This window comes from Protobothrops mucrosquamatus, unplaced genomic scaffold, assembly GCF_001527695.2.
Source record: "Protobothrops mucrosquamatus isolate PMUCROS unplaced genomic scaffold, P.Mucros_1.0 scaffold_52, whole genome shotgun sequence".
In the NCBI taxonomy this organism is placed as follows: domain Eukaryota; kingdom Metazoa; phylum Chordata; class Lepidosauria; order Squamata; family Viperidae; genus Protobothrops; species Protobothrops mucrosquamatus.
The window spans coordinates 295,777-319,853 of record NW_015386128.1 but is presented as its reverse complement, the minus strand read 5'-3'; the positions used below and the strand labels follow the sequence as shown (position 1 = coordinate 319,853).

General features: G+C 40.2%; 1 protein-coding gene across 1 annotated transcript in view; it reads right to left on the bottom strand.

Moving 5' to 3' along the window:
* The window catches only part of HEATR9 (HEAT repeat containing 9), a 33,508-nt gene that overhangs the window by 4,022 nt on the left and 5,409 nt on the right, over positions 1 to 24,077 (bottom strand). Inside the window, exons 4-12 of the mRNA XM_029283293.1 lie at positions 21,389 to 21,485; positions 19,630 to 19,686; positions 15,300 to 15,356; positions 11,649 to 11,709; positions 8,229 to 8,359; positions 7,898 to 8,086; positions 6,040 to 6,132; positions 4,472 to 4,591; positions 2,108 to 2,181 (exon numbers count right to left, since the gene is read on the bottom strand). Of these exons, the coding sequence (XP_029139126.1) occupies positions 2,108 to 2,181; positions 4,472 to 4,591; positions 6,040 to 6,132; positions 7,898 to 8,086; positions 8,229 to 8,359; positions 11,649 to 11,709; positions 15,300 to 15,356; positions 19,630 to 19,686; positions 21,389 to 21,485 (879 nt within the window). The remainder of the gene's footprint in view (positions 1 to 2,107; positions 2,182 to 4,471; positions 4,592 to 6,039; positions 6,133 to 7,897; positions 8,087 to 8,228; positions 8,360 to 11,648; positions 11,710 to 15,299; positions 15,357 to 19,629; positions 19,687 to 21,388; positions 21,486 to 24,077) is intronic.

Genomic DNA, 24,077 nt, shown 5'->3' with positions numbered 1-24,077 from the left:
GTGGTTCCGCCCCCTGCGCCGGCCGAGGCGTAGCTGGCAAGCGGCAGAGACGGAGCAGGCCGACCACCAGCTGGCCCAGCCCAAGGGAGGTAAGGCACCCGCCGGAAAAGGGGGGAAAAATGGCGGACAGCCTTGCTTGGCGACCCCCGTGAAATGGTCGATCGACCCCAAATGGGGTCGCGACCCATAGGTTGAGAACTGCTGCTCTAAACCAACTGTTGTAAGTCGAGGACTATCTGTATTTCCCAGCTTATCGAGTTGGACGACAAACCCTAAAGAATAGCCCAATTCTGAGTGGTCAGTGTGGCCAGCGAGCCAGAGGAGTCTCCACTGGAGAAGCTGAAACTATACTGCTTCTCAGAAGCTTTAGTAAACATGGCTGGACATTAACAGGTGTTGATGTTTTTGTTGGATTCAATACGTTGGATATGAATCGGGATTGTCCTCCGCCTCATTTAACTTTGTACCAGCATTATGCTTCTGGCTCCACTCTAGGGTTGGATAGGATATACTTTTCAGTCTTCCATCTTTGCCTTAGCTATCCTCATTGCCTCTGCGTGTGTGTGAGGGGGAGAGGGAGGGAGAAAGAGAGGGGGGGAGTCTTTTACTTATCTGGGCCAGTAAGAACTGTTCTACTACTATATGCCAGTTTATAGATCTTTGGAATCTGTGCCTCACCTCGACCCTCTTCTGTCAGTATAAGTTTAGCAAATATACTCAGTTGCAGAATCTCTACAGTTATGAAACAATTGTTTATGGGTAAGATTCATTGAAACTAGTGAAAATTATATTTTTAGTAAACCTATATAAGACTGGAGTGTACCTATGAGATTCCATATTTATTTGGACTAGTAGAAATTATTATCAATTTACTTTTCCTGTTGTGCTGGTCTTCTGTACCCAGGCCTCAGAGTTACAATGCAGACTCACCCAAGCAGGCCTGAGTCTCGCTACTGAGAGATAGAATCCCACTAGATCTTTTATGTTAATAATTCCTAACTACAGCCTCTTCCTACAGTACAGAGAGAGATCCTGAGGGCAGGATTAGAGCAAGCGTCTTCTGATTTTATCACTTTTACTACCCTACAGCAAGTCTGTGTTTTTCTCATCACTTTTTAATTAACTCCACACACATACATGTAGCCAATACTGATAAAGCTGTCTAGGCCATATTTTATCAGACTCTCTAAAAAAAATAATCATCTGTGTATAAATGAGGATTTTGCGACCTTCAGAATGTGGTCTCTCGTGTATAAAAGAATAAACACAACAGTGATTATTCTGGAATATAATTATGTGAATGAATCCCACAGAATTCTCACAGTGCTGCTGCAATAAACAAATTTTGTCTCTTAATGGGTTTCTCATATGAGCTGAAGGGGGGAAAAATGGAGCACAATAGGAAAACTTCCACAAGGGATCTTTGGACTGTTTCCAGATCAGCACTGCATCAACCAACTCCTTTGCTTCTCTTTGGCAGGTGAATTGATTTATTTCTGGCACAACAGCCATACTTCCGAAATCACACTAAAGTCAACTTCCCTCTTGAGATACAGAAGGGCATTGTGAGAGTTCTTTGTTCTTCAAGAACTGGACACACCACAGCATAACAAATCTGTACGAAATACTTTACAGGTAGTCCTCAACTTATAACCCACTGCTTAGCGACTGCTCAAAATTACGACAGACTCCCCAAAGTTACTTCCAACCAGGTTTCAAAGCTACAGCCACTGCAGTGCCCCTACGGTTGTTCAATCAACCTTATGACTAACCACAGGGATGCTGCAGCAGCCTCCCCCACCACCTACCTCCCCCTATCCATCCCACAGGGTTCTTAATCACACGGTTTGGGCGGCCAACTTGACTTTTTAAAAACCTCTCCCACACACACACACACTGGCAAATGCCCCTGCCGAGCACATGTGTCCATCCTGTACTAAATTATGGAGGAGGATTGTTTGAATGTTTTGCACTCTGATTTGTCAGTACAGGAGAGAGCACTGATTGGCTTGTCTGTTCTCAGCATTTCAAAACTGGCAGCAGCTAAGATGTCCCTGGATCACTTTCAAGTCACTTGAAAGAGGGGCAGATCTTTACATTTACTTACCTCTCCACTATTTCCCAAACTCGAGTTTTCATTTTGAGTTCTTCAATAGCCAAAGCCATTTTCTGCCTGACTATCTGATTGATTGATAGAAAGAAACAAGTGAAAGGTTTAGGGACAAATAAAGGGGCACTGAATATTTGAGCAAAATGATCCAGCGTGACTCAATGACTGGATTTTCCTAATATGAGATGGAGTCCTGATGTTTATCAGACATGCAAACTTTCTGGCCTTAATTGAGGGACAACTGTTGAGTTGGAGAATTTGTTCTTTTTGTAGGCTAGAACCTCAGGCCTCAACCCAAGGATTACTTCCCAATTAGTTGGTGAGCTCCTTCCATAATGCTTCCCATGTAGGGGGTGCATTTATGATAAGCTTTTGTATGCTGCTGTATGCAAAAACCCAGCTCTCTGGAAAAGGCTTTTATACTGGGAAAGGTGGATGGAAATAGAAGAATAGGACAATTGGCAGCAAGATGGATGGACTCAGTTACAGTGGTGATGGCTGCACCATTGAGAGACTTGGAAAAACCAGGCTAGGGATAGATCATGATAGAGAAAATCTGCCTATGTGGTTGCTAAGAGTCAAAAATTATTTGATGGCACATAATTAACAAAAAATCAATATTATCCGTGGCTTACAGCACACCACCTGAAATGTATAAACTGTGCATTCTTGGATAGCGTAGCAGCATGTCACTAGAACCAGGGACAGAAAGACAAATATCTATTCCCATTCTAGGACAGCTTTGCTATCTCTATATTGGCAGGATTTCAATTCCCTGAATCTGAGTACAATAAACAGCTTCTGAAGTTAGGAAACATGAGAGTTGGAGTTCTAGTGAATTTGGGAAGGCTGCTATTTTAATTACTTCCATGAAAGATCCAAGATAAAAAAAAATGTGCCTGTTTCTTTCAAATCTGATAGCTATAAAGACCTCATAATTAAGGTACAACATGAACTTTATCTATGAAGACTCTGTTAGAACAGAAATGAGAGCAGCAGCTGGATAAGCAAGAGGATGTGCCTAACATTTGATCTGCAGCAGAACATGAAAGAGAGCGACAGTTTCTACTTGTGCCAATCTTCCTTCCAGACTCATGTATCTTTCTGGTCTCAACAGATTCCACAGAAAATATGCATAAGATCTTCTATGGAAGCTCCCTGGCCTGTGGGCAATAGCAATCTGGGAATTTTTGCTGTGCCATATTCATGACTTGCCATCTCCTTTCTTCCTATCAAACTGTTATCTTTTCTCCAAGTCAGCTCCTCCTCCTCCTCCTCCTCCTCCTCCTCCTCTTCTTCTTCTTCTTCTTCTTCTTCTTCTTCTTCTTCTTCTTCTTCTTCTTCTTCTTCTTCTTCTTCTTCTTCTTCTTCTTCTTCTTCTTCTTCTTCTTCTTCTTCTTCTTCTTCTTCTTCTTCTTCTTCTTTCTCATCACAGACTTTTAACTTCCACGGTTAGTTCTTGTTCACCATCTTCCATGAAGACCAGGTCCCCCTGATGTTTGATCTCCATCTGACTCTGAGCATAGATTAGATCAGTCTTGACTAACTCAAGGAACACATTTAATATGCTGAGCTATTTCTGTGAGTGGTTATCAGCACAACACAGGCATATTGTTACCAAACTAGCAGAGCAAACTGGTTGGAGGGCCCGGACCTGGACCTTCTCAGGAACCATTTCCATGTCTGGCTTAGCACAAGGAGCTCTATTTAGAAGGCTAGATGGTCAGCAGCAATCACCTAGTCGAACCTCAGACAGCCTTGTCTTTCCCTTGACAGATAAAGTGGGTCCACTGTACAGAATAAATGTAGTAGAAAGAAAAGTGTCAAGGGACAGAGGGAGAGGACCTCTGATCCCAAATGAGTCCTAAGAAAAAAATAATGAGACTCCATAATGAACCATCACAATTTGATGATATAGTGGTTATAAAGTTAGACTAGGACCAAAGAAACCCATGTCCATGTCTACTTTCAGGCATGGAAACTCTCCAGGTTAATTTGAGCTGGATACTCAGAGTTACTTCTTGCAAAATGGGTAGCCATAGAAATATGATCAATCAATCAATCAATCAATCAATCCTCTCAGGTTCCCCCCCCCAGGTGGTTACTGTGTGAAACACTGAAGGAGACAATGCTATGTACATCACCTTGAGTTACTAGAGGAAAGCCTATATATCTTTTTCTTGTTGTTGTGCCATATCCGTTATCGGACATTGGCGATCATGTTGGCGATCATGTTTTTATCAGCAGTTGCACGAAAAAGTGCTGCTGAGTTTTGTCCAAACCAGTCCCTTAGATTTCGATGTTCTTAAGCCTATATATAAATCTAATAAATAAATAGGTACAAAATGTCTTCATCCTTACCAGAAAAGGCTCATCAGATATCTTCTTGAGCAGCACATTAAAAACATCCTCCTCTAGTCCTTCCTGTTGGATTATTTCAAGGCCTATGGTGGTCAACAAATCTGTTGAATCAGCACGATGCTGGATGGAAAGAGATAACAGGAATGTGAACTACTCAGCTAATAACAGGATTTGGATTTCAGCATAAGCTTTCTTCAGCTTGGCCTTTATTATTAAACTATTTTGCATCAAGTGGAATGCCTGTTTCCTATTATCCACAGTTGTTCATGCACCAAACGTATGGAAGAATACATACATCAGAGAAGTCCAGAAGGAATATATACATTGTGGTCTTTATAACATCATAATTTGCATTTAGATTTAGTACCAAGCATAGTTTTCCTAGAAATGTAGCCCATTAAATCCAGACTTAAGTAAGTCTGCAGAAAGACTATAAACTTTATTCTTTTTCCACTTTTCTTAGACCACAGCTCTTTTTAATTATTTCATTTGTACACCATCCCAAATCACTCTATGAGGCAGATGGGCAGTTTCTAAATTTGACAAATAAATAGATAAATTAGATAGAACCCATCAATTCATGCATTTATTTCAATAATGCTGTAATATTCTAGGAAAGGTGTTTTAACTCTTTCCTGATTTTATCAAATAATATATCCACCTAAATTCCTTTATTAATGTACTTAGTTCCTACCCAAAAGCTCATAGCAGTGTTCTTCAATCTGGTAACCATCCAAATATATTGAAGGAGATTTCATTCTCCAAAATAGTTGGGGAAAGGGAATGAAAAATGAGTATAAAAAGACCTGGACCTAAATCCTGCCTGAGCTAAGATTGTCCTGTTTAACAGCATTCAGAGGGGAAGCTATGCTAGTCTCTTACTGAAAAATCAGTGGGTAGGACACTGTATATGGGTTATGTTTTTGAAACCTTATGCTGAATAAAGTACTATGAGATCTTTATTTTTATTGTTTTAGCTGCAACTTTCCCTAATGTCTAAAACAGGGGTAGGCAACCCTGGCTCTTTTATGACTCGTGGACTTCAACTCCCAGAATTCCTGAGCCAGCCAAGCTGGCTCAGGAATTCTGGGAGTTGAAGTCCACGAGTCATAAAAGAGCCAAGGTTGCCTACCCCTGGTCTAAAACAAAACTTGAACTGAGCATAGATTCCTAGTAGTGATGAAGTCAGACTCCATGCAGTTTTTGCGGTCTCTCCTGTCCCATCCTGTTCGATTCTGCAACTTATCCACCAAGCTTTTCATTCTTAACTATGCAGTATTCATTTTGAGAACACTTATTTTAATGCTTACAACATCACCTGAATCATTATGTGGACAAAAGATGGAATTACAATATGAATGAACCAATGAATGAAAAATCAAAAGAAGTAAATTCATTAGAGTCCATATATACTAAAGACTGATAGTCAACAATCTTAAACAGCCAAATCAAGACAGAGTGCAGTGGGAGAAAGATCTATTGACCAGCGCATTGGTAGGAAATTAAATTAAACAAGTCAAACAAAAATTAAATACTGGCTCACACAGCCATAAAACGAAATCTCTTACCTCGTACACAGGAGAGCATTCCAGTTGTTCTAAGACCTTCCGGATAATGATAGCATTCATTATGCCCATGTGCTTTACCAGCATAACCAAAGCCTACAGAAGGGAGATGTGGCTAGAGTAACACAGGTTCAGAAGGAAAAGGAGAAGAACAATTTACATTGTACTTTCCAAAGGCCTATTTAGATAAAAGGCATTAAGGGAAAATATGGAAAGCCTGAGGCTACCTAAGCTAGGTTTTGAACTGTAAATGTGATTCTCTTCTGCTAGATACTTGTCCAACAACTCCTGACAAATCTCAAGACAAAAAGATTCCAAAATTTATTTTGGGTTTTTTTTTAAATTGTTTGACTCTTTGCATAAGACCTTTCCCTGTGGCCTTCCTAAAGGTGCTTTTTCAAAAGGCAGCTGGACTTTCTGTCCAGTTTCTGTCCAGAAAGTCCAGCTTCCTTTTGAAAAAGCATCTTTGGGACAACCATGACCTGGATAACTGAGAATCTCTATAGACATTTCCTCATGGCCAAGCCAAAGGACTACCCACCAGACCTTGAGCCAAGAATTCACAGTCAGCAGTTTTAGGACTTGAGTTTAGAATGCTTCAAAATGAGCTAATATGAGTTTAGCATCCCTTGAGAAGAGTGCAAACCCCATATTCAAAAGCAACCCAAACAGTAGCTGACCAAAGTGGAGGAGCAGTGGTATACTATCAAGTGGCAGAGTTCTCTCTCTCTCTCTCTCTCTCTCTCTCACACACACACACACACACTTACTCTCACTCCACTGGATAGTCAGCTGCTCATCCCTCACCAACACTGCTCAGCTATTTGGACTGATTCAGGGCTCCAAATCATAGAATATCTTGGTGACAAGGCTGCTATATGTTGAGAATCCAGTTTTAAAGAACCAGACTCTCCCATAGTTCAAAGAAGAATGGCCATTGTGGATAGTGTTCAAGGAAATGGTGTATTTACTCCATTCTATAGTAGCCAATAGGTACCAGGCTGATACCATCCCTTAAAACTCATGGAAGATCTGCCAGGACCTGTTGCCTGCTTGAGGAGGACAATAATACTTAACTCCGAAACAGCCAGGGATTACTTTAAATTGCATCAATTATGAGTTTGGCAACACATAAAGGCAACCTCATGAGGAAAGAGCAGAAAAACAAGACTGCTCAAATGTGTTTGTGCCATAGTTAGGTACAGGTGGGGAAAGGCTAATGGCAACATATTTTTACATTATAGGAACCTATCATTCTGCATCTGAAACACTGTCATCTCAATCCTAGCTTTCATCATTAGCTTTTTAGTATTGCCTTTTTTAAAAAAACAAATGCAGGTTTTTAATGCAAGTTTGCAGTGAAAAATACATTAATGCTAAGTCTGTTGTCCTAACGCTACAGCCTCAATCCAATTTTCCATTCCATCTTCTGCAGCTTTTTTCTTCTTTGGAGATCCAATAATTCATTTTCTAATGTCTTGTCTAATTCAGTCGGGATCAAAGCTTCCATTCACCATTGGGTGGAGCCACAGAGCAGATATAAGTCAGATATTCTTTGTATAGCTTTGTGTATTTGTAGCATTGTTCTCTTACTCATCAAGGTTGTTACTAGAAAAGGGGGTGTCAGGTGGGAAAGGAAACCAAAGCTCTTTGAGAACAATGAAGATCATTTTTAAAAAATCTAAATATTAATTAGAAGTATTAATAACCCCAAGAGAGCTTTCTTCCCTGATTAAAATATAGGGCAAATCTCCTTTCCTCCCTTCCCTTTCCTGGGCAAATGTTCCTGAGATACCCTCGAGACCTTTTGAGAAGATAGAAATGCAGCTTAAATCTCTGCATTCACATGTGGCTTCCCCACCTGAAACTTCTTCTTCCTCTCTACATGGGTCAAAAACATGAACATTGCCTCTTGGGCAATTGGATTGGACTTGTCCAGGTACCCCAGGCAAAGAGCTGCATTGAAGGTGATGCTGTCCAAGGGTTCCTGCAAATTCACTAAGCGTTTCAGATTTCGAATTAAACTGGATCGAGCCCCAATGCAATAATACTGTGAAGAGAGAGGAGCTGAATTAGTTTAGGACATACAGTATAGCAGCGTTGTCATGAGTAGCATTCCAGAAAGGAAATGGCTGCCCAGAGCTTGGGTCAGCATTAGCCTATCCATAGTGTTATACATTCTGATATATTACCTCAAAGGAGGGTGTTGTTGACCATGCTTGTAGAGCAACTTTCAGAGCAGCCAGTGTGTCTTCTCTCCGATTCAAGCTTGCCACTTTCATGTGTCGAATTAGCACTTTCATTACACAAGTCTCTAGGCAACCTACTCCAGAGAATGAAGAAGTAACGAGACCAAGAAAAGCAAAACAAAAACAAACAAACAAAAACACCTTCACTGAAAATTCATCAGCAATCACAGAACGTATAGTCTAGGTGCAAATAATGAGGAGATGTTCTAAGTTTCCTCCAGAAGCTTATGTATGTAATGGATTACATCTAGCATTGTCCTCAGTTTTTTTGAAAACACAGGAGTTCTGAGCTACAGTCCTTTCTCATCATTTCAGCAAGAGTTTTCACTGTCAGGCTAGGAGGACTATGGTCAGACAGCAAAGAGCCAGAGGCCAAACACATCCATTACAATTACACTTTTACTGACATGACTAGCAGCCTCAGCCTCCAGGACACAGCTCTTTGATAAACTAGTTTGTTATTATAGCTAATGAACTGTTATATACTAGAAAAGCTGCAATAGATCAGAAAGCCAGTAACTGCTATCAATAAAACTCAAGTCACACAATATACTGTAGCAAGATCTCAAGGTTCTTGTGATTTCCATCCTTGAAATGTATATTACTGGGCAATTTAATGGAATCTAATCATATGTACCATTCCTTGCACATATGGCCCGTTGCTTGCACTTAGGTTTACTACCAGTTGTGCACAAGTTGCCTGACTTAAATCTCAAACCAGAGACCACATGGAAATATATGCCTCAACATATATCTTTGTTTCTCACAAGGTTTGATACTAACCTTAAAATTAAAACCCAGAAATTTAACAAATTTACAATGCTAAAACTGGTTATTAGTCCCTTTCTTGGAAACAGAAACCAATTTTAGCCTTGATTTTAAGAATGTGCGCTCTTATACTAAATACCAGGCTGCGCAACATTTGTGGTTGTCTGCATCTGATAAAATTAACAAGAATCATATATACATTGCACTCTCTGCCACAAAAAGTCATGACAGCTAAATCCCCACCCTTTCCATGAGACTAATTCAGAACATTGGCCTGAGGCACATTCCTATGCGAGTATTCTCCACACAACCCTTTCAAACATCTGAGCACTTAGATTCGTGTTTCCTTTCAGCACCGCCAACCTTATTTTTCTCTCAAAAATTCTTCCTTGACTAGCCATCAGATTTTTTTTCTCATTCATCGTACGGTACATTTTGCAAAGAAGGTTCTAAGATTTCTAAAAGTTTCAATCCACAAGGAGGACATGTCTGCTGTAGTGACACCTGTAACTGTCATATGGAGCGGGGTATCGCTCTTTTATCAATATTTTTATCCTTTGCCTGAAATAGCTGTGTGGCTTCCTGTTTCACCTCCTGTTTCCCCACTCCACAGCCACATAGAGCTTTTGCTATGTGCCTAATCAATTACTTCTGTGCATGTGCTCATTTTGTTGACTTTTTAAAAACTTTTGTCCATATTTTGTCTATTTTCCCCTCAATTAGACCACTGTGCTCTGGGAAGTGGCATTAAACCATCTGAGAAAGACAGCAGGTATTGCTTTCTTTTCGTTCAACGATGCCTGCTAGGCAACAATCGCTTTTGGAAAAAAAAAAAATCTCAGTCCAGACGCTACTTCTACAATGAAAGAGATCCAATAAAAATTATGCCTGGCTTGCCTCTCAGCTTGAATCCCTGTTTTCCCATTTCTTACCATCTGAGTGAGCACACAATCAATAAAGAATTCTTCCTCAAACCAAAGGCAGGAAATGCCACTACCTTCCAGAGGGCTGACTTAAATTTGCCTCAATGTTTAGGTACATCACCACTCCACCACCTTCCACAGCTAACTGTATTTTCAATGCTTAAGTAATTCACCTGGTTTAATGCATGATACAAAGCAACCAATTGCAATGAGCACTTTAGAATAGAACTGGAAGGGACCTTGGAGGTCTTCTAGTCCAGCCCCCTGCTCGAACAGGAGAATCTATACCATTTCAGACAAGTGACTGTCTAGTCCAGTGATGGCGAACCTTTTAGAGACTGAGTGCCCAAATTGTAACCCAAAACCCACTTATGTATCGTTGGGTGCCGGGTGGGCGTGACCCATTGGGTAGGTGTGGCCAGTTGGGTGGGCGTGGCCCATTGGGTGGACGTGGCTGCGGTGGTAACAGCAGACTGGGGAACTAAAAAGTTCAATCAATCAATTCCAACTTGGCGAGATTTTTTTTTCCGCAAGAAGTTGAAATTGATTGATTGATTGAACCTTTTTTTTTTGCACACGGCGGCGGAGGCCTAAAGCGAAAAGGTTTTATAAAATCCAGCTGAAGGCCTAGGACTGGGGTGATGGTGCGTGTGCCCACAGAGAGGGCTCTGAGTGCCACCTGTGGCACGCGTGCCATAGGTTCGCCACCACGAGTCTAGTCTCTTCTTAAAAACCTCCAGTGATGGAGTGCCCACGATTTCTGAAGGCAAGCTGTTCCACTGGTTAATTGTCCTTACTGTCAGGAAGTTTCTCCTTAATTCCAGGTTGCTTCTCTCTTTGGTCAGTTTCCAACCACTGTTTCTTGTCTTGCCCTCTGGTGCTTTGGAGAATAGTTTGATGCTGTCTTCTTTATGGCAGCCCCTCAAATACTGGAATACTGCTATCATGTTTCTTCTTTAGTCAAACCCAGGTCCTGCAGCTGTTCTTCATATGTTTTAATCTCCAGGCCTTTGATCATTTTAGTTGCTCTTCTCTGAACTTTTTCCAAGGTCTCAACATCTTTTTTGTAGTATGGTGACCAAAATTGGTTAAAGTATTCCAGGTGTGGTCTTACTAGGGTTTTATAAAGCGGTTCTAGTACTTCACGTGATCTTGATTCTATGCCTCTGTTTATACAACCCAGGATTGTATTAGCTTTTTTGGCTGCTGCCACACACTGCTGGCTCATAGTCAAGTGATCGTCTACTAGGACTCCATGATCTCTCTCACAGTTACTGTTTTTGAGGCAGGTCTCGCCTAACCTGTACTTATACATTTGATTTTTCCTTCGTAAATGTAAAATTTTGCTTTTCTCCATATTGAAATTCATTTTGTTGGATAGGGCCCATTGTTCAAGTTTGTCAAGATCTTTTTGGATCCTGAGTTTGTCTTCTGGCTATTCCTGCCAGTTTAGTGTCATCTGCAAATTTGATGAGTTTCCCTTCTATTCCCTCATGCTGTTTATAATGATGTCCTGTTTTTAAAGAAACACTATGGCAAAGGCCCAGGATTACAAGGACCAGCAGAGAAATCGTTGTCCAGTTGAACAATCTAAAATCAGCAGCCCCCACCAATCGAACGCCTTTCCACTGCAGGTCTCTTTGTCCGTGATTTGAGAAGAAAAGTCACTCACCAAGCAAAGCCAGAGATCGAGCTGCCTCATACTGCAAAGGGGTACTGTCACATTCTTGAACCTGAGGGCATAAGCACTGATAAAAAAACTAAAAAGAAATCCTGTATAAATACCACAGAAACAAAGAACTGGAAGGATTCAAATTCACTCATTGCAGCCCAAATAAGAATACTGTGTAGCATAAGAACAGAACAGATGCACAAGAGGCAAAGAACTATCAGTACCTCAAGACATTTTGTATTTTCAATATAAAACCAGCCTTTTCTGAGCTTATGGCTCTTGCAGTTGTAATCTAAGAGCAAAACACCTCCAAAGGTAGTCCTTATTTAACAACCACAGTTGGGACCAGTAAATCAATTGTTAAGTAAAGTGGTTGCTAAGTAAAACTGTAGTTGTGTTTATGATCTTACTTCAGTTTTCCTTTGGTTTACAGACCTACAAAGGTGGTAAATACAGGGACCAGTTGCAACGTTACTTTTTCATCAACATCATAACTGCAAACAGTTGATATACAAAGCAGTTGATAAACGAGGACTACCTATACCATACATGGCAATTGGTGAGATTTTTATAACCCTGTAATCCCTTAATCCAGAGTAGAGTCAGGGAGACTGGATGGAGCTAAGTATTTACTGGACGGATGCCCTTCCTGATGCTACAGGGTGTTTGCCCAAGGAGTGAAACATCTGCCCCTACCAGGATTGAACTTTCAACCTTCCGAGTGGCAGGCGAGTGTCTTCACACTAGGTCACCACACCACTCGGTGTGTGGCCTAGTAGTGGGATCCTTAATATGTGACTAAAAATTTCCAATAATGCCTCTGGGCTCCCTATTGAGACCCAGAGGCATTATGGAAAATTAAGCTGGGTTCTGCAATTCCTTTGTCTTGTACTTTACTTCCTAGGTCTACACATTGTATGTGTGGAGAGGGATGGGTTTTTTTTTTAAAAAAAGAGAAAATTAAAATGCAAAGACAAGAAAGGCTGGAGGGAGCAGGGTTTGCTCTATCACTGTAAGCATCATACTGAGGTTTTGCAGGCAGATACCACATCTGATGATTTGGGGCAGGATGTGGGTCACAGGATGTGGAACTGAGCCAAATCCATGATCTAGTTTTATTTTTAATGTTGTTTTTGGTTACATTATCTTGGGGGTAGAGGAGCGTTTTGATGTTTTTTAAAACTGTGTTAACGGTATGTATGTACGCATATATGCATGTGTGTAGTAAGTATGTATGTATGCAGGGCTTTTTTTGTCATAGAACGCCCAGAACGGAGTTCCGGCACCTTTTTTGGATGGAACCTTGTAGGGTAGGCAAGGCAGGTTGTATGACATGTGTGAGTTCCAGCACCTTTTTTTTTTTTTTTACAAAAAAAGCACTGTATATATCTATTTATGTATGCATGTATGTACGAATATATTCCCCACCATAAAATGGTAGGAAACCAAACTTTAGTAGTACAGCCACAATAAATTTCAAAACCTCATTTGCTAAAACTTTAGAAACCCACAGAAATATTTCTTCTCATCTGGGATCTTATTTGAAGAGCTGCCAATGTTCCATTTTTGTATCGTTCTCAAACTTTGCCCCAGAGTGCAACTTTGAGATTGTCCTGTCATCCCTTTTGCAAAGAAACAAAAAAAAAAAAGATCCTTAATAAATAAGTCTCCCTATTTTGTGCCTTCCAATCAAATCAGTTATTCCTTGGTGGAATAGGTCAGGTTTAAGTCAGGTGTTTATCCAACCCCTAAGTTTTCAAATGGTACAATAGCGTGCACACACAGAAAGAAAAGAAAAGAATAAGATGACCCTGTGTTCAGAGGCTTGTTTCTGTTAATGCAAAAGGCCTCACTCACGTGATCCTTTTTATCCAATGTAAAAGTAATTAAAATTAGCTTTGGTTTTTATCTTCCAAGTAAAGGTCATTAGAAAAGTGAATTCAGCCTACAGAGTTTTTTGATTTACCAGCAAGCCTCAGGCCATTTGCTGGAATTGGTAACCGTCAAACCCCTGGAAAAGGCTGGCCTTCAATTATCCTTCTAGTTCTGTAAAATTGATAATCAAGGTCAGAAGAAGAAATGAGAGCTTACTAGAGGACATCCATGCAATGATCTTTCTCTGTTTTTACTTTCTGCAATGAACTCTGAATAGGTTCTGAAATCCAGAACCTTATTCAAGCAGTTAATAATGAGAAGCTAGTTCAGCAAAGCCAAGGTTTTATTTGAAATTATGTATGATTACTGCCTTTATTTCTCCTTTCTACTGTATATTTAAAGAGGGGTCTTATTGGTTTCCTACATGAGTTTTTCATTAAAATCTTCCCCAAGTGCATAATGTACAGTTTAAAGGGCAGTACAAACCTAAGTATCTATTTTCAAGCACCGTAATGTCAAAATGATGAAACATTTGTTGTGTTGCCACAATACGAGTTCCAAGGTTTTGTACTCGCCTCTTCCTTGAAGGCACCTTCTGATACACCGTTTGTTAAATTTCATATTGCTAATTTTGGCTAGGAAAATCTAAGGCACTTTCTTTCTGAGTTTTGGAGGACTGAGTCAAAGGGAGAAGTCCTTGGCAGGAACACTAAGAATTCCTCAGTCAGATAGACGAGGCCATGTCGCTGGGTGACATCCTGTTGTAATGATCTATTCCTGCAGTGGAACGGGTCTGCAAGTGAGGTATTAAATTACCACCCCCTCAGGATAGAATCTAAAAGGAAAAATCTGTATCTTGATACGGCCCATAATAATGAGAAATGCTAGATTTGACCCTGTAATGGTCATAGTGTTACATACATGCCAATTTACTGTGAAGGCCTTGCCATTATCAGCGTTTATGTCTGCCATTGTCCCTCCTTTCCATCCTTCTCCACAGCAACCTGTGTCAAAAGCAAGGGAAGGTACTCTCTCTGTCCTGCTCCACTAATGGACACACTAACACTTCCTTGGGCTTCCTTGATGCCTTGCAGACTTCCATCTTTTTCAACCCATTTTAAAGCAGAGTTTCCAACGTAGGCAAATTTAAGACTTGTCAACTTTAACATACTGGCTGGGGAATTCTGGGAGTTGAAGTTCACAATTCTTAAAGTTGCCATGGTTGCAAAGCCCTGTTTTAAAGATTTTTCTCATTTCAAAAAGATAAGAAATGGGATCTTTGCATGCCTCAGTCGTCATCCTTTATTTCCTGCCCTGCTTCGAGGACCACTTACTGTAATGGAAGCATTTTTAGAAAATAAAAATATAACTCAGTATTCTGCTTCGCTTGGATCTGATTATTCATGACAAATACAAAGTTAAAGTAAAGTGGTTGGGAGCGACCTGACAGCTGGATTTGGCAGTGGAGGAGCACAATGGGGCATCCAGTTTGCCTTTTTGAAAATGGGTATTTTGTGGCTGGCAATGCACATCATTTTGGGAACGGATAAACCTCTCTCCTCCCACCATGGTAGCCCTTTATGAGATCATTACCACATGGCTTCAGAACTTGAAAAGTGCTGCTCATCACAAATACTACAGAATTGTGGATCAACCACACTGGATCAACCTTCCTAATTATCTATCATACAAGTAAACAGTCCAAAGAAAGGAGGGGAATGGAAGTTTAGGAAACTCTGAAATTTCTAAAACTTCAGCAGGAGTCCACATACTTACAATATTATAAAGTGCAGCTATAACAGATTCTTCAGCAATCCCAAGGTGTCCAAGAGCCTAGGAAGACCAGCCATAAAAGTTAGAAGTTCCATACTACAACCTTGAGACATGGATATACAGTGAGCCAATCAAAGGGCTCCTCCAACTGATTAAAGTGGGAAAAAATGCAACTGGTGCCTTTTTTTCAAATCAGCTGCTGTGCCTGGAGTAATAAAACTACCCGACCCCTCCATTCTACCCAAAAGTGTAAGATAGCACCCCCCAATTATATTACAATGCCTGTAGAGTACATTTCTCTGTTCATTTGAAAAGAAATCTGGGTGATGGCTACTGGAAGAGTTCAGCTGGCTACAGGGGTACCATTCCTTCAGAAACCATTATAACTCAGTGAAACTGGAAGAATAGCATGTCATCAATGTTTTCTATCAAACATTTTCCACAGTAGTCCTAGCAGAGGACCAAAGTAGAGGATATAGCAAACCGAGCAGTTTTTAATTGCTGCCATATGCTTGCAACTCTTCCTGGGTGCATAGCAATCCAGGCAGAGAACAGGGGTAATGTTGAAGAGAGCTGGATCCTCTTCCCCTTTTACCTCAGCAGCTTGGCTGTTGAATTGTGGCCTTGAAATTGCCTTGAAACAAAGTCCCCTTCCCTAAAAATCTTTTAAATGAAAGTTATCTGGGGGTTACAGAGACAGAAGCCAATGGTTTCCCTGAATTCAGGAGTCAGGAGATGAGGAAAACTTCCAGTCAGTGAGGAAAATAGATTTTCGAAGATTCAGTGCTGAACCAAACAATGCTACCTTTGCTATTGACCCAGCTGTTGAATGCAGAAAGACGTGGGACCACAGAAATAGTCCCAAAGATGCTTCCAGGCTGCCACACAGTCCTCAAATAGAGGAGTCCATGACAGCTGCTTCCAGGTCTTACAGACTTTCAGCTCAAGCTAAGAGAAGGAAACTTCAAGGAGGGTTTTTTGGGGGGGAGGGGGGACATTTAAACAAGTCACAAGCTTAAAGACTAATGTCCAAAAAGACCATGATAGGACCTACACTTAACTGACCTTGATTAGTCTGTATTCTTCTGTCTCTTCTGACAACAGACCTTCACAGCACTCAATTTTATCCCTAATATGAACTGAGCAGTACGCATCAAAGCAAGTTCCTACTGAGCAAAAAAAGAGCCTCCAGGGGAACAGCATGTGAGGTCAGCCTTTTCTTTTCTTTTCTTTTTTCCTCTAATGCACTCACTTACATAACTTACAAATATCCCAAATTAAAAGAAGCAAGCGTAAAAATAATGATTAATCAAGATTTGAGTGGGTGGAAATCTATAGCAGCTACTGCAAAACAAACATAGGCTGCAAATTATTATAATTTGATGGCATGGGTCATGTATGATATAGCAAATAGCATTAGAAGGAAATGACAAGTCTGAAAGCCATCAAACCATCTAAGTAAATTAGCATATAAAATAAATATTTAACAGAACTTAATGTTTGTTTGGGATAATACAATTGTGCGGATGTCCAGTTTCAATACGTCATCTCTGAATTAGTTGGAGATGTCAGAAAAAAAAATATAAACGGTTCCCTTTCAGCAGTGTTTCTACAACAAAATTAGCAGTTTGGAATTTGTAAAGGGAAAAAAAATCTGTCATGTTCTTGCTGGATTTGGAAAACAATCTTTAAGTGTAGGAGAAGTGCAGACAGAGCTGTGGGGTGGAGTTAAATGCATCGCCAGTTTAGAGCAGGAGTCTTCAAACTTGGCAACTTTAATACTTGTGGACTTCAAATCCCAGAATTCCTCAGCCAGCACAAGTCTTAAAGTTGCCAAGTTTGAAGGCGCCTGATTTAGAGTCATTGCATTTGCACAAGCACTCCAAGTCCAGCCCCTCCTGAATTCCATTGACCCTTATCTGGCACCAATTCAGTGCCAAACTTTAGTTGGCCAGATTCTCTTGTATAGGCTTGAATAAATCTTCAATGTTGCAGACTTGCAAATGGTCCTGATTCTTTGCACCTGATATTAAAGCCCTTGAAAACCCCCTTATCCCTGCTTTATTTCATTCTTATCAAAATCATTCTGCCTGGCTACACAATTTGCCCATTTCTCTGTTTCAGGCTTGGTCTCTCTTTCTTCTCTTTTCCAATGACCCTCTCACCTATGAGCAGGAGAAGCCCGTTCTGAAGTCAGTTCTGAATGCCTCTTTGCTGTTGAAGAAACAGCCGCATTGAACACTTCCACAAGTTTCTCCTGCCAGCAGTGAAGGCCAGATAATAACCATGGAGAGCTCTGCCTGTCGTTCATTTACTATGATGTACAAATCAGACATCCTATTTAAAGTCTGAAGCTAAGAACTAACTAGGAAGAACATTGCCAATGCAGCAAACACTGACTTTTTCCCCCGTCTCCCAGAATCTGGGACTGGACTCCTATCTTTCATCACAGCGCTCTGCAAAGGTCAGATTTGTCCTTTTCCTATTGGGAGAAGGGAAATTCTTCAGGGTATGTTTCTAATTTAGACTATTCTTTGACCTTTAAAGATGGCTCCCTCCCATACATGCGTTCTGGCTGCATGGAGGAAACAGTGGAATCATGCCTGTAGACTTTCTACTTTCAGGCCTTGCGGCTTATCATATGAACCATCCCAAAAGGAGGCAACTATATATGCATAGACTTTTCTTGAGGTTGAGACAAAACCTGACTGTGCCTATCTGTGGACACAAGAACAGGAGTAAATCCTTGCTTGAGGAGGCATAAAACATGAAGGATGTAGCCAGTGGTGGGATTCAAATATGTGAACAACCGGTTCTCTGTGTGGATGCCACTTCCAGAAGTCCATTCTGGGCCTGGGCAACAAAAAATTAGCTACCAGTCCTGCCGAAGTGGTGCGAACTGGCTGAATCCCACCACTGAATGTACCTGATGGGATGTTCTCTATATGCAATATCTGAAACAATCAGCAGGACTCAAACAAAATGGGGTATTTATTTGGAAGAACCGAAATAACAATATGCAAACTCTCCTACCAATCTCTACCCATAACTGTCATTGCCCCAACTCTGAAATCAACTGGCTACCAGAATATGCTGTAAATCAGGAAGGCCACTCTAAGCAAACCTGACTCTATGGAACAGGCAACGCTATAGGTGTAAACATACAACCAGTTACAAAAATCATATGAAGATCCTGTACAGGTAGTCCTCAACTTATGATCACTATTGAGGTCAAAATTTTTGTTGCTAAGTGAGACATGAGTTAAGTGAGTTTTGCCCCATTTTACGACCTTTCTTGCCACAGTTCTTAAGAGAATCACTGCAGTTGTTAAATTAGTAAGTTAGTTGTTAAGTGAATTGGGTTTCCTTGTCAAAAGGTCACAAAAGCAGTTCACAGGACATGGCAACTGTCTTAAATATGGGTCAATTGCCAAGTATCTGAATGTTGATCACATGACCATGGGGATGCTGTAAGTGTGAAAAACAGTCATAAGTCACTTTTTTCAGTGTATTGTAACTCTAAATGGTCACTTAATGAACTGTCATAAGTTGAGGACTACCTGTATTGCATAGAGCAACACCCACAAATGACAAGAGGTCTAACAGCAGCACCCCCTTTAATCCTGCCCCCAAATCAAATGTTTTTTTTAATGATTAGGAAAACATAATTGAAATCCTGCAAGGTTATCAAATCTCACAGGACTGAGGTAAATCAAGCACAAAAATAGTAACATCTTACATAAGAAGTCATTAGATTTCAGCATTCTCAGGCAAGATCCCATAAGCAGGTATTGGGCTGCTAGAAGATGGAGGGCCATTGTTCAAGATCACCAGATAGCCTCCATGTGAAGACCAAAAAAAATGGCCAGTTCCTAACCTATATCAAGTTTATGTTTCTTATTAATAGCTTTGGAACAAAGTCAGATTCCTACAGTCAGAAAGAAAGAGGGAGGACAGGAGGGAAAGTCAGTCTGCCAGAATGTGGCTGTAAAACTCTATACCATAAGATGCCAACAAAGATTAAGAGCATTCTGCATTCTTTTATTACCTTTTAGTGGCCCTTTTGGATTCTTGCATAGTTAGTTCCCAATAAATAGTTCCAAATAAATAACTTCTATGTCAACTAATGTGTTGAAGCCAGTGGGAGTACACGACTCTATGTGTATCTTATATATCTGAGGGATTTTTGGATTTGAACCTTTTCTTCATGGAAAATTTCACTTCCAGTCAAGGGATTTCGTTGCAGTATGACTTCTGAGGTGGAATGTGCAGATCTTTTTCCAGACACCCAAAATCCCTCTTAATAAAGATCATATCTAAAGCTTTCTTTTACCTGAGCTGCATAGAGTTGTTCAAGTTCCACAGGAGATGCCAAGGACTTTATGAGAACCTGCAATCAATCAATCAATCAACCAATCCATCAATCAAACAAATGCAAATGTTCTAAAAAGGAAAGGAAATGATGGTGAAAATCTCCAATCTCTGTTATGTTATAAGAGAGGGAAAAAAATCTATATTGTTCTTTTTCTAAGTTAAAAAAGCTTCAAATTCTCCTTTGCAGAGGAACTCACAAGCATTCCTTTTCTATCTCTGTTTACGTATGGAAACAGTATGATAAAACTGCAAGTTACCAAATCTTGGCTGTAAATATCCAGATCATCATGATATGATAGCAAATGTTTGTTTACATTTTATAGGCAACTATGTTAACAAATTCAAAATATAGAGAAAAAGAAAAAATACAGAAAGCACAAAAATGTAATGCAATGAGAATAAAAAGCAGGTACTGCACATACACAGATTTGCCGTATACTGTTTATAAAGTATGCCAGATTATGCTCTATTGGTATTGTGATAAACCATAAAATCCATCCAAATTTCAAAAAAATGTGGCTCCTGGTTCTGATATTACATAAATTTAACTTTGTCTATGATTTTTTTCTGATCTAGCAATTGAAAAGGCCTTGTTAATCCATAACTCAATTGTTATGTTATCTAAAGTTTTCCAATGTTGCATAATTATTATTTTTGGCTGCCACGATTAAATAATAAGTTCTTTATTTTTAAGCTTATGATTTGTTCCTGTAAATAAGTGCAGTAAACATAGCATTGAGGAGCATTCAATTCTTAGATTAATAATAATACTTACATTATCTCTCCAAAGATTTCATGCCATAAGGATATAACTTTAACACATGACTACCGGAAATGAAAAATTTCTTTTTTGATGACTTCTCCAACTTTCGGAAGAATAATTTTGATACATATGTGCCAATCTGACAGGAGTCAAATGCCAAAAATGTATAATCTTCCACTATACTTCTTGCGTTGAAGCCAAAGTGATTCTATCCAGTTTCCACAACCTCTGCTAATTAATCTCCTGTAGGGGATTATTAAGACTAGTGTCCTAGGCTTCCTTTAAACCATATGGTGGATCTCCTATTTCTGATCGCAATAATAGCCCATACATTTTTTGAAATTATTCTTTTTTTTTTTTGCCATCTCACCGTCATTTCTAAATTTTGCTGCAAATATCTAGTAGCTTTAGAGGAGAGGATTTTACTGCTAAAAGGACTTCTTACCCAGGGCAATGCCTACCATGCAATCATTTCAAAAAAAAGTTATCATGGTCATTTAGACTGGAGCTCACCCGTTTCTTTGTTTGTTTTAGTGTTTTGAGTCAGTCTGGACTCCTGTTGACTATATAACAGCTCCGTGAAGCTTTATTGGCCACCATTTTAGAAGTGGTTCACCATTACCTTATTTGGGGATGTTTTTCAAAGTTCCAGTCTAGGACTGAGAGAGTGCAGTTGGGCCAGAATCACGTAGCTGCTAGGAGAGGACTGGAACTGGATATCCCCACTCCTAATCCAGCATTTTAAATTACTACACTATACAAGTTTTACACCAAGACTTTTCCCACCCTGATGTTTGCCACTTGTGATGGGCTGAAGCTAACTGATATGGCCATATTAGCTGGGGATCATTTGTCTTATGGCTGAACAAATGTGTCAGCTTGGAAAATATGGCCTATAGCAAGGAAACCTAATATTCTTGAAAAATGCTTTACTATAAGATTTCTTTTTTCTAACCTTGATCCTTTCTGGTTTCAACGTTTCATTCCAAATGTAAATCTCTCTTTTTTTAAGAACTGCTGACTTGATAAACTTGGAGAGTAAAAACTGAGACCTGAATGAAAAAATAGGACATCATTAAACTTTTTTTTTACAAATTAGTGTCTTGTAAAGGTGTTTTCAAAGGGATAATATGTCCTAACAAATGAAAATTTAGAATATATCATTAAGCCACAGATCGCCTGACTCTGTATTTTCTTTTCTTTTAGGGAGGATCATTACACAATACAAAGATCACTGCACAAGCATCAGGCATCGGAGCACAGTTTAAAATTGCATTTTAAAAGTTAAATGAATTAAATATAATTGTTATTTTTATATAGTGTCTATAATTGCGTTAGACTACCAAACCTTATGAATGCCAGTTTTTCGTCTTGAAATATTTTGAGATTTCAGGTAAGAATGTCAATGTCTTATGACAGAAACTTTCTAGAAGATATTGGCTATGTAGACTTTCTTAATGACCGGTTGCTTAATGATCAGTTGAAGTGATGATAGACTTCAAAACCCATCTTTAAAGTTGTGACTACTGCATACACACACACACACACACACACACGGTCACCTGAGAGCATTTTGGCTACTGGCTTGCATTTCCAACAGGTTACAGTGCCCCGAGGTCATGTGACCACACTTTGCTATGTACTTGGCCATTCTCTGGCAGAATATGCCCATTGGATATGCTGACTATGCTTTAACAACCACATGGCTCACTTAACAGCTGCAGTGGCTCACTTAATGACCACAGCAAAAACAATCATAAAATCAAGTCAGATCCCATGTTGACCCACTTAATGACCACAACATACTACAACCAAAATTCAAGGTTCAATTGTGGTCATAAGTTGAGGACTTCAGTAGCCTTTTTAAAATCATTTTGGAACGTTTTCTAGAGACCATCTGCAATACTCGCCTAGGCCACCAGAGATCTCTATAGATCAGAGGTGCCCAACTTTTTGGGCACCAGGGACCGGTGTCATGGAGAAAGATTTTTCCACGGACCAGAGGGGATGTGGCTTTGAATACTGCCTGTGTCCCGAGGATGAAGCTTTGCTTGCTTGTGCGGCCCGTTTGCTGGCATACTGCGGACTGGTGCCAAGGACCGGGGGTTGGGGACCCCTGCTATAGTTCACAAGCTGGGAATCAGTCATTTAGAAGATGGAGTGGCAATTCCTGGGATTACAGGCCATCAGCAGTGTCCAAGAACTACTGACCCTGCAGTCTCAAGACATTTGGGATAGGTTGGGGGATAGTTGTCCCAGGTCTCAGCTATAGGGCCACAATAATATGGCAACAAAGAATTGGATTTTTCAATATCTCTATACTGCCATCTGGTGGTTTGTCAGGATTGTGCAGCCGAGATCTGGTCTATTCTAATATCATAACTGGGAATGGAAGGCAATAATGCTGTTTCCTGAGTAGTTAACAGCTGGGAGATTTGTCTTCTCCACTGAGAGTTAATCTATTTCATGGAGTTTATGTACCCAGTTCTAGTTAGGCACCAAGTTGCTTCAAATCCAACCCTCAGCTATTACAATCTGGGCACAACAGTCATCAGTGCGCCTTTGTCTGGAGTCCCTCCCCCTTCCTTTTCTCCTTTCCAGTGCAGCTAATGGGAATAAGGTTATTTTAATCAGGACTAAGAATGGAGTAATATTCCACAGCAAACGTTGGTAAGACCATAATCTAAACAAATGTAGAACCTGACATAAATGCACTTCTCTCCATGCCGTTTGTGTTTTCCCCATAATTCCAGCCACATGATTCCATCTTAAACCACTTGGTTGTATTTCCACCACACAAACAGATCCGCGTCATTCCACAGCATTACAAAAATTGCACTCTGCCTGGGGAGAAAGTTTCCCTGTTGTCAACTGAAGGGGCATTGAATAAGTTAATCCTAACTGTAGTGTCCTTACATTATCCTGACCTCTCATCTCCTGGAAAACAATGGAAGCAGTAAGGAAAGTGCTCCATCAGCAACAAATGATACAATCTGCATATGAACAGCCCATTGTTATTCAAGACCGAGAGGTCCATTGGATACAAGCATGGATGAACTCAGTAAGGCGAATCTCTCGGGCAGACAGACCAATCTGCATACTTGAAAAAATAGGTTGTTAACTCCTGGAATAGGACAATAACCCGAGTTCTGTGGTTTAGAAAAAAAAATGGTCTCTGTAATACATCCACTAACAGGATTCTAGAAAAAAAAACGTTAGTTCCAAATCAAAATTTGGAACTAAAGTATATATTTTTGTACGCTTCCAAGTAAAGATAAAAATGTGCCCCTTAGCTGAGCAATCTGGAGAAGGAGGATCGACTGTAGTCTTATCTGAAGCTGCTTTCCCCCCACTGGGCACCTTTCTGAGGTAATGGGACTCTGATGCACCCACTACAGGTAGTCCTCGGTTTGCGACCACAACTGAACCCCACATTTCTGTTGCTAAGTGAAACTTTTGTTAAGTGAATTTTGCCCTATTTCATGAGCTTTCTTGCCAGGGTTGTTCAGTGAATCACTGCAATTGTTAAGTTAGTAATGTGGTTGCTAAATGAATCCGGCTTCTCCATTGACTTTGCTTGTCAGAAGTTTGCAAAAGGAGATTCGCATGACCCCAGGACACTGCAACTATCATAAATGTGAGTC